Below are 12,514 nucleotides of genomic sequence, written 5' to 3'. Positions count from 1 at the left end.
AATTTCACCAAGGAATCCCTTTTTCATAGAACCAATTATTCTGAAGAATATAATATTGGGGAATCCTTTTAAACATCGATTTAATTTTTTAAGTTAGGTCTTACAAAATCATCAAAGACATTACCTTAACCTAATATTTGATGGAAGTTGGATACTTAATTCAGATTTTGGGGTCAGACAGGCCTGAGTGCTCTACTTACATGACTTTGGGCAAATTTCTTAACCTCGGTTTCCTTTGTTTATAAAGATTGTATTATGTTGTTGTTTATTTGTTTTTGTTTTATGATTAATGGAATTATATGGGATAACATATATAATGCTGTTGTACCTGGAAAATAGTAGGTGTTTATCAAACATTAATCTCATTTTCTGTTACCTTCTTTTTGACTTCTTTTACCTCAAGACAGGAGCACCAGTTCTACAAGCTTCCTTCTCACTTATGGTCAACTGTATTGAAACTTAAAGTATACTCAGTTGCAAGTAGTCTTTAGTGAACTCACTACAATGTTAGATGAAAGTACCGATTTAGAATAATAGTAACTAATTTGAAAATCCAGCTACACCAGCTTAATTTAAAGTTTTTTTTAATGTTTTCAGGAAGCAATTAATTTGTTAGAGCCAATGACAAATGACCCTGTGAACTATGTGAGGCAAGGAGCTCTGATAGCTTCGGCTCTCATCATGATCCAGCAGACTGAAATCACTTGTCCAAAGGTGAGCAAACAAATTCTCCAGAAGAGAGCTGGTTCAGGCTTTTCTTTAGTAACTTATCCTCGTTTAAGGACAATTTTACGTCAAATGTAATGGACACCAAACATAAAAGAAGTAAAAAAAGGTGGGTAAAAGAGACAACTTTAACTATATAACACTCTTTAAATGCATTTTTTTACGGATTTATAGTCACTTTGTTAATTTAACTATTTAGCCATACTTGAAAAATTAGAACTTACAGGTTGATGAAATCATAAAAATGAACTTTAATTTTTACTTCCTACTGTCCTCTTAAAATGCGTTTAGTAGGATAACTTGTTCCTCTGATAGAGGATGCAAATTTAGGTAGTCCATGACTTTTTGATTCATCTTTTTGAGGTAAAAAAAGTCCTGCATTCATTTTATATGGTATATACAATCTCAGTTTAGAAATGAGTATATCCAGATTCTCTGTTAGAATGTCACTGCCCCCCTGGGAGACATTCACATGGCTCCAAGACGGCTCTCTCCTTTCTGACCCATATCTGCTCACAGAACCAGTCCTGCATATTTTGCCCTTGTAATTAGGAGTATATGGTTCTCAGTGTAACTTTGCTTGCCCTGTCCCTCTCTCCTCCTCTCTGTCATCTTCTCCCTCCTCTTCTCCATCTCCCTCACACTCTCTGCTAGTACCTCAGTGGATAGCTAATTTCTCTTAACTTTTCATGTCATATGTCCATGCACAGTGACCACTGATCTTATTAAGCTCTCCACATGGTCCCTCTGAAGCCCATCTTTAGGTTTGGAGTGAGGCACAAAGACCCACAGCTCAGCTTTCCCCACAGAAATCCCCCTCACACATTCTGTAGTCCACTTCTCATAGGTACCTTGTGGATGGCTCCCAGCACAGATTTTGAGATACCTGTTTTAAAATATCCTCATGACACTCTCGCAGACATCATGTTAGAACATGATATCTAATGTATCTTAGCACCTCAGCCAAAACTTCTCATTTTGTTGAGAAAATGCACTGATCTTATTCACATGTACTAAAAATGATCACTTTTCATATATGAAATAGGTGTGTATACCTTATATAATAGGTTCAGAACTTTTTATTCATAATTTGAAATTAGAGCATTTAATAGTTTTTTATTAATTTTGCTTCCATTTGAAAAATAGTCAAGAAATTGACAACTGGAAAAACCATTGGCATACTGTCTTCTGCCTCATCAAGCACATGTAGAACATCCTTATTTTCAGCAAAGTAGATTGATGGGGGAGGGAGGATGGAGAAGAGCAAAACTTCCAGAACTCATTGATCATTCATTCTCATTTTATAGAACTTTGTTTAATAAATTCCCGTTTTTTTTTAAGGATTTTATTTATTTATTTAAGAGAGAGAGCATGAGAGAGGGGAAAGTTAGAGGGAGAAGCAGACTCCCCACTGAGCAGGGAGCCTGATATGGGACTCGATCGTGGAACTCCAGGATCATGACCTAAGCCGAAGGCAGTCGCTTAACCGACTGAGCCATCCAGATGCCCTAGATTCCCATTTCTAAGCAGTTGCTATCATTTTTATTTCATTTTCCGAGTGCTGCTCTCTCTCTCTCTCTCTCTGTCAAAATCATTTGTTAAGACTTCTAAAAACTGGGTTATTGCAAAAATAGAATCCCACCTTCTCATTTTGTTTTAATATTACTTCATATATTGTATGTTCTAGAGAAAACATCTTTTCAGAGAGTCCACATTTCTTTTTAGCTTTTGTTTTGAAATATATCAGTTATAATATGAATAGCTTTTGCATCTTTTATTTCTGCTTTTGATCTGAGCTTTATCTGCTGGCAGTTACCCAATTGAGTAATGTTGTTAAAGAAGGAAGTTTAGGCCATAGAGTGCACCTCCCCATCAGTAATATATAGTATTTACTCACTTTGACCTCTCATGTTGCTTTCATGTTATTTTACTGTAAACAAGACAAATGTTTTACTGTCTTTTCATCTTTTGCTGTAGGATTTTGTTGATTTTTCAACCATAAACTCCGCCCCAACTCTGGCAGGGTCCTTTGGAATGGGGGTGGTGTCGGGTAGACTATGTAGTTTGAAAAAGCATTCAACTATTTACTCTAATAAATAAAACTTTTTCACATTTAGAAAAGTGGAAAAAATACAGAATTTAAATAATTATTATTTTTTAATCATTCCATAAAATGCCTTTGAACTGTCTTCGTTGATGTGAATACGTGGGGAGCACTTCCATCTTCAGGCTTTATCAGAATCTTGAGTATTAATTACGAATGCTGACATGCAGTTATAGCTGCTCTAGCTGTTGCCATTAATGTAAACTCTGGGAAAAAAGTTAAATGTGTATGCTACTGACTATGAAAGCAAAGCTACATATGCCAGTGTAGAACTCCAGTATTTTTTCAGGAAACACTGTTCCTTAGCGGGAAATTGTTTACTCAGCTCATGAATTCTTAAAGTTTGAGTTCTGTTTCATTTTTTTCTGCTATCAGGCATGCTATAAAGACTTCTGTGGGCTCTCATTTATATCATCTCCCTTTTATCTGATTATTGCTAACAAGACAACTTGATATTATTTTGGAATGATATGTGACTTTTGCTCAAAAGAAAAAGCTGTTAACAAACTGGAAGAAGGGTGCCTGAGTGGCTCAGCCCATTAAGCATCTGACTCCTGGTTTTGGCTCAGGTCCTGACCTCACAGTCATGGGATTGAGCCCCCCACATTGGGCTCTGTGCTCAGTACAGTGTTGGCTTCAAATTCTCTCTCCCTCTCCCTCCCCCTCTGTCCCTCCATATACATGTGCGCTCTCTCTCTCTCAAAAAAATACATAAGTAAAATCTTTAAAAAAAAAAAAAAAAAAAAGCTTAAAGAGAAGTAAGTTCTCAAGACTAGAGAGTCCTACTGTATGGTTGTTGCAAACTGCTCAAGATCAAGTGGAAGTAAAATGGAGATGAAGTACTAATTTCATCAAGGCTATAACCACCCCTCAGAGAAATCCATAAGGGGCATTCTCTGATAGTTTGTGAAATTCACAGTGGAAAGTTCCAAAGGAAGTATTTATGTAAGCATCATATACATCACATCCTTTTGCAGAATGCTGTCTTAATGCTTAGTTCTATATACACTGTGATCTCGGTTTAAGTTAATTCCAGTGCATCTTTTCTTTCATCTTCTGCCAGTTTTTTTGATCATTCACTCTCAACAAAATAGACCCAGGAACATTGTATACACCCCTGGGTGATTACAAACCCAATTTAGAAAGCCCTTAGACCAGAGATTCAAAACATTTTAACTAGAGTAATGTACTTTTTATAGGTCCTTTGAACTGTTTCTACTCAAGAACCCAACTCTACTCTTTATGAAGGATCTGTCTTTTGTTTTCCTTGTTAAGTGAAATCCACCTTTAGCATTTTTGAACATATACGTAATTATCATTTATAGTATCAGATAAAATATTGCAGTGTAAAAATAAAAACTCTGATGCTCCTCCTTGCGTAATATCATCTGGCCTAGGGTTACCTGCTGTAGGTAAGTAACCACAACTGGCAGGTGCTCTTTTGGCAGTAGGATCCAAGTTTGGCCAAGCTTGATAAGCTTTTGCAGTTCTAAAATCACAATTTGAGTCGATTAGGCTTTTGTGAGCCATCATAAACACCTATAATATTTCTGTGGAGAAATCTTTGAACTTTTATAAGATGAAATTATAAGAATAAAATTTTATAAATGGTAATCTATATTACCGTTCCTACCTTAAGGTAGGAACTTGGACTCTAACAGTGTCAATGATAATAGAAAGAGCTACAAGCAACTACCGTAAACAAAATGATACTCATAAAACTGAGAAAGGAGCTAAAAACATCATTTTTTATATTGATCATGGGGAAATCATGATAATATTGACAATATCTTAAAAGGATAAAGATAATTTTTGTTTTAGGCATGTTGAGTTTGAGATGATAGCAAGTCAGCTGGAAATAAGATGATAGTAAAGGAAAAAATCAGAATTGAAGATAGAGATTTGGGAACTAACTACAAAGAAACTACACAAGTCCATAGCCCTATATCTGCAGTTCTAAAATCCAAAAAGCTCTGAAAACTGAAAAGAGGATTGTTTATTTTTCAGGACTCATTTGGCTGTAAAACTTGAATTATTATGAACTCATTTGTAGACTTTATCCCAGTTAGTGTTAATGTTCAGTCATTTAGCTCCTTCTGAAATACTAATTTATTTGATTATAGGGTATTGCTCCCATGCTCCCTTGAGTATTACATATGTATGGTATATAGACCATGTTATCTTTACAAATTCTGAATTCCAAAATTCATCTAACCTCAGGGATTTCATGGAAGAAGTTATATACCTATAGTTGAAGTCATAAGAGCAGATGTAATGACAGAAAAAGAGAAAAGGAAGACAACTTCAAAACTCATCCTTGATGTGCTGCTTTATTTCTCTATGTAGGAAAATAGATGAAAATTGAAACATACCCAGCTGATAAGTACCAACAGAAATGACCCCAAAGAACTTTATTTCCTTCTCCCCTTTTTTTTTTCCCTGAAAGTGTTTTTCCCCCCAGCAGTATAAGGTATAGAGTTTAAAAATATGATGAATGTTAAAAATGCATGAATTTGGAGAAGGTGGATTTTTAGATAATCATGTGCAGCAGAATGACTGCATGGATCACAGGATTGCCTAGAATTTGTCTTTTCTGTGAGACGCTCGTAATATAAAATGGGAAATAAACATTTTTCTCCCACAAATTATACTTTCTCTGGAGGCACCATACTGTTCATAACAGTGAAATTGAACCAGAAATCATAATCCTCATCATGATTGCAGTTAGTTATTTGATCGCAAACAGGCCAGTCACGTCACCTATCTTGCTTCAGTTTCCCATCCGTATGTACAGGGAGTATATGATCTCAAACTTGCCTTCAAATTTAAGATACTATCCTAACCTACTAAAATAATTCTTTATGAAGAATCATAACATGAGAATTACTACTCCATAAGTAATAAAATGTGAGGAAAACAATTTTTAAATGATAAGTAAGAAATAGCTCTTTGAAGTAGTCTACTTAATTGGAGAGTCCTATGACATATTTGTATTGATATTTTTAATCTGTCTTTCAGTTTCACTGAACGTGTGATTTCCTATTGTTTTAAGTACAGTTTTATATTTAAATTCTTCCTCATGATGTACATACAGTGCTTTGTCCAGTGTTACTTTTTATAAGTTCATGACATTATTTCATAAACCTTTAAGCACATAAAATTTCCATTCTGTATAAGGAAATACAAGTGTTCATCTAAAATAAGTTCAGAATCAAAGGAATTTGACCTTTTGAACCAGAATAAAAGCATCAAACCTTGGGATTTTTAAAACTAGAAGGGAATTTTATGATAATCTAGTCATGCTGGTTTTATAGTTAGATAAAGTAAGACCTATAGAAGAAAATGGCTCACTAATAGTTATATGCTAGGTAGTGGCAGAGAGAGTTCATTGTTTTTCTCATCACATTTTGTTAGCAGTATTAGGCTGCAGAGATAATAGTCAAGGATGACTGGTAGGGTTCTTCCACAGTATGGTAGGATAATCCTGCTTACTGAATTATAAAACACTGTTTACACATTACATTACATATAGACTGCATCATATAATCCTTAACAGCAGCTGTGTAAGATAGATCCTATAATCCCTATAGGGATGAAGAGTCTGAAATGATGAAAAGCTAAGTAACTTTTCTAAATGACTTACTGAAGGAGAGATCTTTATAAGCCAAGGCTGTCTGATTCTCTCTTACCCTGCATTGCACAGCATGGCTTCCAAGACCAAGACAGGTGAAGAGGGGAAGAGATTCTGAAAGAATATGTCATGCAAGTAAGGTCATTATATTAGGAAACTCAAAGTCATTATTTTCTGCTTTGGGCAAATTTGGGGACCTCCATGATCACGTGCTTCTTGAATAGGCAGACTTCTTCCTGGGTGCCTACCCCTTGAAAGGCACTGGTGGGAAAACAGAAGTGTAAGACAAGGAGGAAGCATAAAATAGTTCCCTTATTGTCACTCACACAGTTTTAAAGCAATCACAAATATATTGATAACATGTATTTTATAAATTTATTTTCTAATTGTAAAGTAATATATATTAGTTTTAAGAATACAGAAAAAAATAAAGAAACAAAAATTCCAGTAATTCCACCCTGAGTTAGCACGTGTTCTCAAAAAATTAATATGTGTATGTAATGAAAATCTTGATGTGAATATACACTAAATCCAAAATATGCCTCACACATCTTCACTAAAGGGTAGTTTACTTGAAGACAGAATTGAAGGATTATGCCTGCTAGGAAATCTATAAGGGTGATGGTAAGCAAAGTAGCTGTTATTCACAGTACAATTAAAGCCTCAGTGTTCGCTTGAACTGTTTAAGCCTGCTAACAGTGGTGCGATTCAAAGTCACATTCAGCATTTCCATGAGTCTGAATCACCCACTGGGGAATGAGGATTGAAAACAGAACTGGTGTTCCAGTTCTTATGACAAGTCATAACACCCATGATTTCAACTATGGAACTTTTCTGCCTTGATACCTGGTTTGTATCTCTCTCTTTTTGAATGTTGTGAATTTCAGAGCTCAATTTTCATTATAATTTGAACAGTCTATTCCCTGGTCTGAAATGGCTCCACAAATGAATATGATATGACTACAATTCTTTTGCATGTTCCTTCAGGTGAATCAGTTCAGACAGCTGTATTCCAAAGTTATCAATGATAAACATGATGATGTCATGGCCAAGTTTGGCGCTATTTTGGCACAAGGCATACTGGATGCAGGTAAATTTTAAATCTTCCAGATGTATTTATCTATTTAAACTAAATCTGATGAAGTACCTATCTGCTCTAACTATATGACATAGTAGAAATTGGGAAAGTTATTTGGGGAATTGTTTGGGAAGTTTTCTGTGGGAAAATTATTCCTAGAGAAAACATAGAACCTATAGTTCATAGAAATTGACACTGAATTGGCTGGGTTTTATCAGTCCCTAGTTTACATTCAAGTTCATTTTCTATGGGTTTCGACAAATGCATAATTATATATCCACCATTACATCATAGGCAATAGTTTCAGTGCCCTAAAAATCCTCTGTGTGCCACCTTTTTTCCTCTCTCTCCTTCCATACAATCCCCTGGCAACCGCTGATCTTTTTATTGTCTCTGTAACTTTAGTTTTTCCATTTCCAGAGTATTATACAGCTGGAATCATACAGGATGTAGCCATTTGAGGTTGGCTACTTTGGGTAATTGGTTTTTAAATAGGATTTAGGAGTAACATTTTACTATTCCATAATCCATTTATTTCTTTTAGCTGCCAGTTTTTGAGCTTTGTACTTTTACATACAACGCTTTAGTTGTTCATTCTTGTTCATTCAGTACTACTACAGTTTTTTGCTGGTTTCTGCTATATTATCTGTTAAGAATTAGGGGAGGACCGCAGCAACATCTTCCTAGAACATCGCCAAAGGCAAGGGAAGCAAGGGCAAAAATGAACGATTGGGATTTCATCAAGATCAAAAGCTTTTGCACAGCAAAGGAAACAGTTAACAAAATCAAAAGACAACTGACAGAATGGGAGAAGATATTTGCAAATGACATATCAGATAAAGGATTAGTGTCCAAAATCTATAAAGAACTTAGCAAACTCAACACCCAAAGAACAAATAATCCAATCAAGAAATGGGCAGAGGACATGAACAGACATTTCTGCAAAGAAGACATCCAGATGGCCAACAGACACATGAAAAAGTGCTCCATATCACTCGGCATCAGGGAAATACAAATCAAAACCACAATGAGATATCACCTCACACCAGTCAGAATGGCTAAAATCAACAAGTCAGGAAATGACAGATGCTGGCGAGGATGTGGAGAAAGGGGAACCCTCCTCCACTGTTGATGGGAATGCAAGCTGGTGCAGCCACTCTGGAAAACAGCATGGAGGTTCCTCAAAATGCTGAAAATAGAACTGCCCTATGACCCAGCAATTGCACTATTGGGTATTTACCCTAAAGATACAAACATAGTGATCCAAAGGGGCATGTGCACCCGAATGTTTATAGCAGCAATGTCCACAATAGCCAAACTATGGAAAGAACCTAGATGTCCATCAACAGATGAATGGATCAAGAAGATGTGGTATATATACACAACGGAATACTATGCAGCCATCAAAAGAAATGAAATCTTGCCATTTGCGACAACATGGATGGAACTAGAGCGTATCATGCTTAGCGAAATAAGTCAAGCAGAGAAAGACAACTATCATATGATCTCCCTGATATGAGGAAGTGGTGATGCAACATGGGGGCTTAAGTGGGTAGAAGAAGAATCAATGAAATAAGATGGAATTGGGAGGGAGACAAACCATAAGTGACTCCTAATCTCACAAAACAAACTGAGGGTTGCTGGGGGGCGGAGGGTTGGGAGAAGGGGGTGGGATTATGGACATTGGGGAGGGTATGTGCTTTGGTGAGTGCTGTGAAGTGTGTAAACCTGGTGATTCACAGACCTGTACCCCTGGGGATAAAAATATATGTTTATAAAAAATTAAAAAATTAAAAAAAAAAAACACCAAGAGAAGAAAAAATTTAAAAAAGAAAAAGAAAAAAAGAATTAGGGGAGGATACTTCTCTGTTTCGGCCTTATTTTAATCTTTACTAGAAGTCCTCTCTCTCCCTCCCTTCCTTCCCCTGTCAGCCCCTCTCCCTTCACTGCCTTTTATGAGTATCTCTTTGAATTGTCAGTGGACCAATCAAGTTTTGATGCTTCTTTCCGTTTATCTTTTTATTTACTATGTTTTTCGCCTTACTTATTTTAGTGTTATTCAGTACTTAAAAGTTTTGTATTGCTGTGTTCACTATTACAAGCCGAATTTTTCTCTCACCCTTTTCACTTTATCAGTATCCTGTCCTACAAACTGCTGCAGCTGCAAAAAAATAAAAAATAAAACAAAAAACATGTAGTCCTGCAGTCTGGCTCTCAGAAGTTAGTGTTAATGGAGGATCTCTAGGGCAGCTTCAAAGGAATGAGTGAAGTTGAAGTTTATGGGAATTCACTCAATGATTTGGTCTCTTCAGGGAGAAGAGCCAAAAATTAAGGTTTATGACCAAAGTTTGTAAAACTGTGTAAACACTACCAATGGGATAAACTCTTTCTTGTTTTGTATTAAATCTCAGACTCGTGGGACAAAAGACTAGTTTAGTTTCTAAGTCTGAAGAAAATGGGTTTCACTGAAATAAAGGGAATTCAGCTTCAGAACTAAAAATATTATCATGTATTCTGAGCAGCCTTCCCCTCTCCTTTGCCCTACCCAGCCTTCACCCTGGGTTAGATGCCATGCTTAGCTATATGTCCTCCCTGGTGTCCAGGTTTCAGTCTCATAATGCTTGTATGCCCTAGTTTAATTATCTAGTTATTTGTCTTCTCCACTAGAGTAGAGGCTCCTTGGGATCTCTTTTCAGTATTTTGTTCAAAATTCTCAATATATAATAAGCATTTGGTGAATGTGATGGTTAGCATAGGGAAGAGCACAAGCAGACAATAAATGCATATAACTCATCCCTGTTGGAAAAACAGAATTAAAGGGTACCTGATTTTTCTCCAAATAAAATCTAGATTATTTGATTATTATAAAAAACTGAACTGCTTTTCTAGCTTAGTAAAATTAGTTCTCACTTCCTGACTCTAATGCACAGCATCTGAGAGAGACTGAGGTTTAAAGAAGTGAAATGTGACCAATAGAGATCCAGAATTGGAATTCAAATTAGGATGGTGACTAGGCACAAATAGGCTCCATTCTTATAGGGTTGGGGTTTTTTTTTAAGATTTTATGTATTTGAGAGGGAGAGAGATCACAAGTGTGGAGAAGAGCAGAGGAAGAAGCAGACTTCCCGCTGAACAGGGAATCCGGTACAGAACTCGATCCCAGGACCCTGGGATCATGACCTGAGCCAAAGGCAGATGCTTAACGGACTGAACCACTGAGATACCCTTTATCAGGTATCTTATATAAACTAAAAGATTGGTGTCTCAGAGTTCTGGGGTCCAACACTAATACTGTTATATAGACCAGAGGCTGCAATACAGTAGCCTGTGGGCCAAATCGGATTTAAACATGTCTGCCTGCCTAACCAAGGTGCAAAATTTTGGACAAAATCCAGATTAGAGTCTACTTTTAAAAGTAGAATTACCTAGCAACTCTGGACGTATACCTTTAGTAACACATCCTATTTAATTACGACATGAACTTTCTAGTTGCTTCAGTTCCCCACTGCTTCCAGGCCAGGTTTCTCATTTGTTTGCCTGACCGATTCCTGAAGGCATTCAAGTTTGTAACCCCTAATAGCCTCCTAGAATCTCAGACTTTCTAAAGTGGCCCAGTAAAGATCCAGCGAACTGATGCTTGGATCTTAGTTCTTTTTTTTTTTTTTTTTTTTTTAAAGATTTTATTTATTTATTTATTTGACAGAGAGAGAGATCACAAGTAGGCAGAGAGGCAGGCAGAGAGAGAGAAGGAAGCAGGCTCCCTGCTGAGCAGAGAGCCCGATGTGGGACTCGATCCCAGGACTCTGAGATCATGACCTGAGCCGAAGGCAGTGGCTTAACCCACTGAGCCACCCAGGTGCCCGGATCTTAGTTCTTATTCACTGGTGTTCAGACTGTGTTTCTCTGCACTCCGTCAAGGGATGGTCTAGGGGATGTGGCATGAAGTTCGTAAACAGGACAGGCTGAGCCATTCAACCTCTCAACAGCCCAAACTTCTGATTAAATAGAATTAGGTTTGATTTCATTGTTTCATATATTGTGCTTCCGCAAAATAATTTTCAGTTGACTCAAAGGTTGGATGGAGATTAAAGGTTTTCTTTTGTTGGTGGTAGAGCTCTAGTTCCAGTGCTCTAGTCCAAACCCTCATTTTGCCAATGGGAAAAGAGACTTTAGAGGGAGAATGATTTATCCAAGGTCACAAGGCTAGTTAATGGTGGAGCTGACTACATTCAGACATAACTAAGAAAGAAAGAGTAAAACTAAGCAAACAATATCTGCCTCTGGCCTCTTTGCTGTCATTTGTAAATATGATGTATGCTAAAGTTTTACTTCTTCTTAGGACATTAAAAACCTTAATGTATAATAAAGATTAATATTTAATTTAATATTCAGTTTTGATATCCTTCAGGCTTTGTTTTTGGAAAATTCCTACTTATATAGAAAAAAGGTCTAGATTACCCCGATTACAATATAACATTAACAAATTCCAGCTACTCTGTATCAGCTTTTATGAACTGTATTCCTAAAATAATCACCAAATGCTTCCCTAGTGCAATACTTAGATATCTTTATTACCCTACTAGATTTTTGTTCATTGTTTCTCTCTTTTTCTACAGGTGGTCATAATGTCACAATCTCCTTGCAGTCCAGGACTGGGCACACCCATATGCCTTCTGTAGTTGGTGTCCTTGTCTTTACCCAGTTCTGGTTCTGGTTTCCTCTTTCACACTTCCTGTCATTGGCTTATACCCCTACCTGTGTCATTGGCCTTAACAAGGACTTAAAGGTATGTTTGTAACACCTCGGTTTTATAATGTATCATCTTCACTGTATCCTAACCACCCACTCATAAGAATTTTCATGAAATTTTAAAGTTGATTTGGCATCTCACCAGTATTGTATTTCCCCTTTAAATTGAGTCATCACCTTGTTGAGTGGAGTGTGTCAGTGGAAGTTTTGAAAATCAAATCTCCCT

The 12,514-nt window shown here is 36.6% G+C and overlaps 1 protein-coding gene across 1 annotated transcript in view; it reads left to right on the top strand.

The window, feature by feature from the left end:
• Positions 1–12,514, top strand: part of PSMD1 (proteasome 26S subunit, non-ATPase 1) — a 91,148-nt gene that overhangs the window by 67,827 nt on the left and 10,807 nt on the right. Inside the window, exons 18-20 of the mRNA XM_059167731.1 lie at positions 598–714; positions 7,449–7,551; positions 12,156–12,325. Coding sequence (XP_059023714.1) covers positions 598–714; positions 7,449–7,551; positions 12,156–12,325 — 390 coding nt within the window. The remainder of the gene's footprint in view (positions 1–597; positions 715–7,448; positions 7,552–12,155; positions 12,326–12,514) is intronic.

This window comes from Mustela lutreola, chromosome 3 (genome assembly GCF_030435805.1).
Source record: "Mustela lutreola isolate mMusLut2 chromosome 3, mMusLut2.pri, whole genome shotgun sequence".
NCBI classification, from domain to species: Eukaryota; Metazoa; Chordata; class Mammalia; order Carnivora; family Mustelidae; genus Mustela; species Mustela lutreola.
This window is presented reverse-complemented; position numbering and strand designations above follow the sequence as displayed.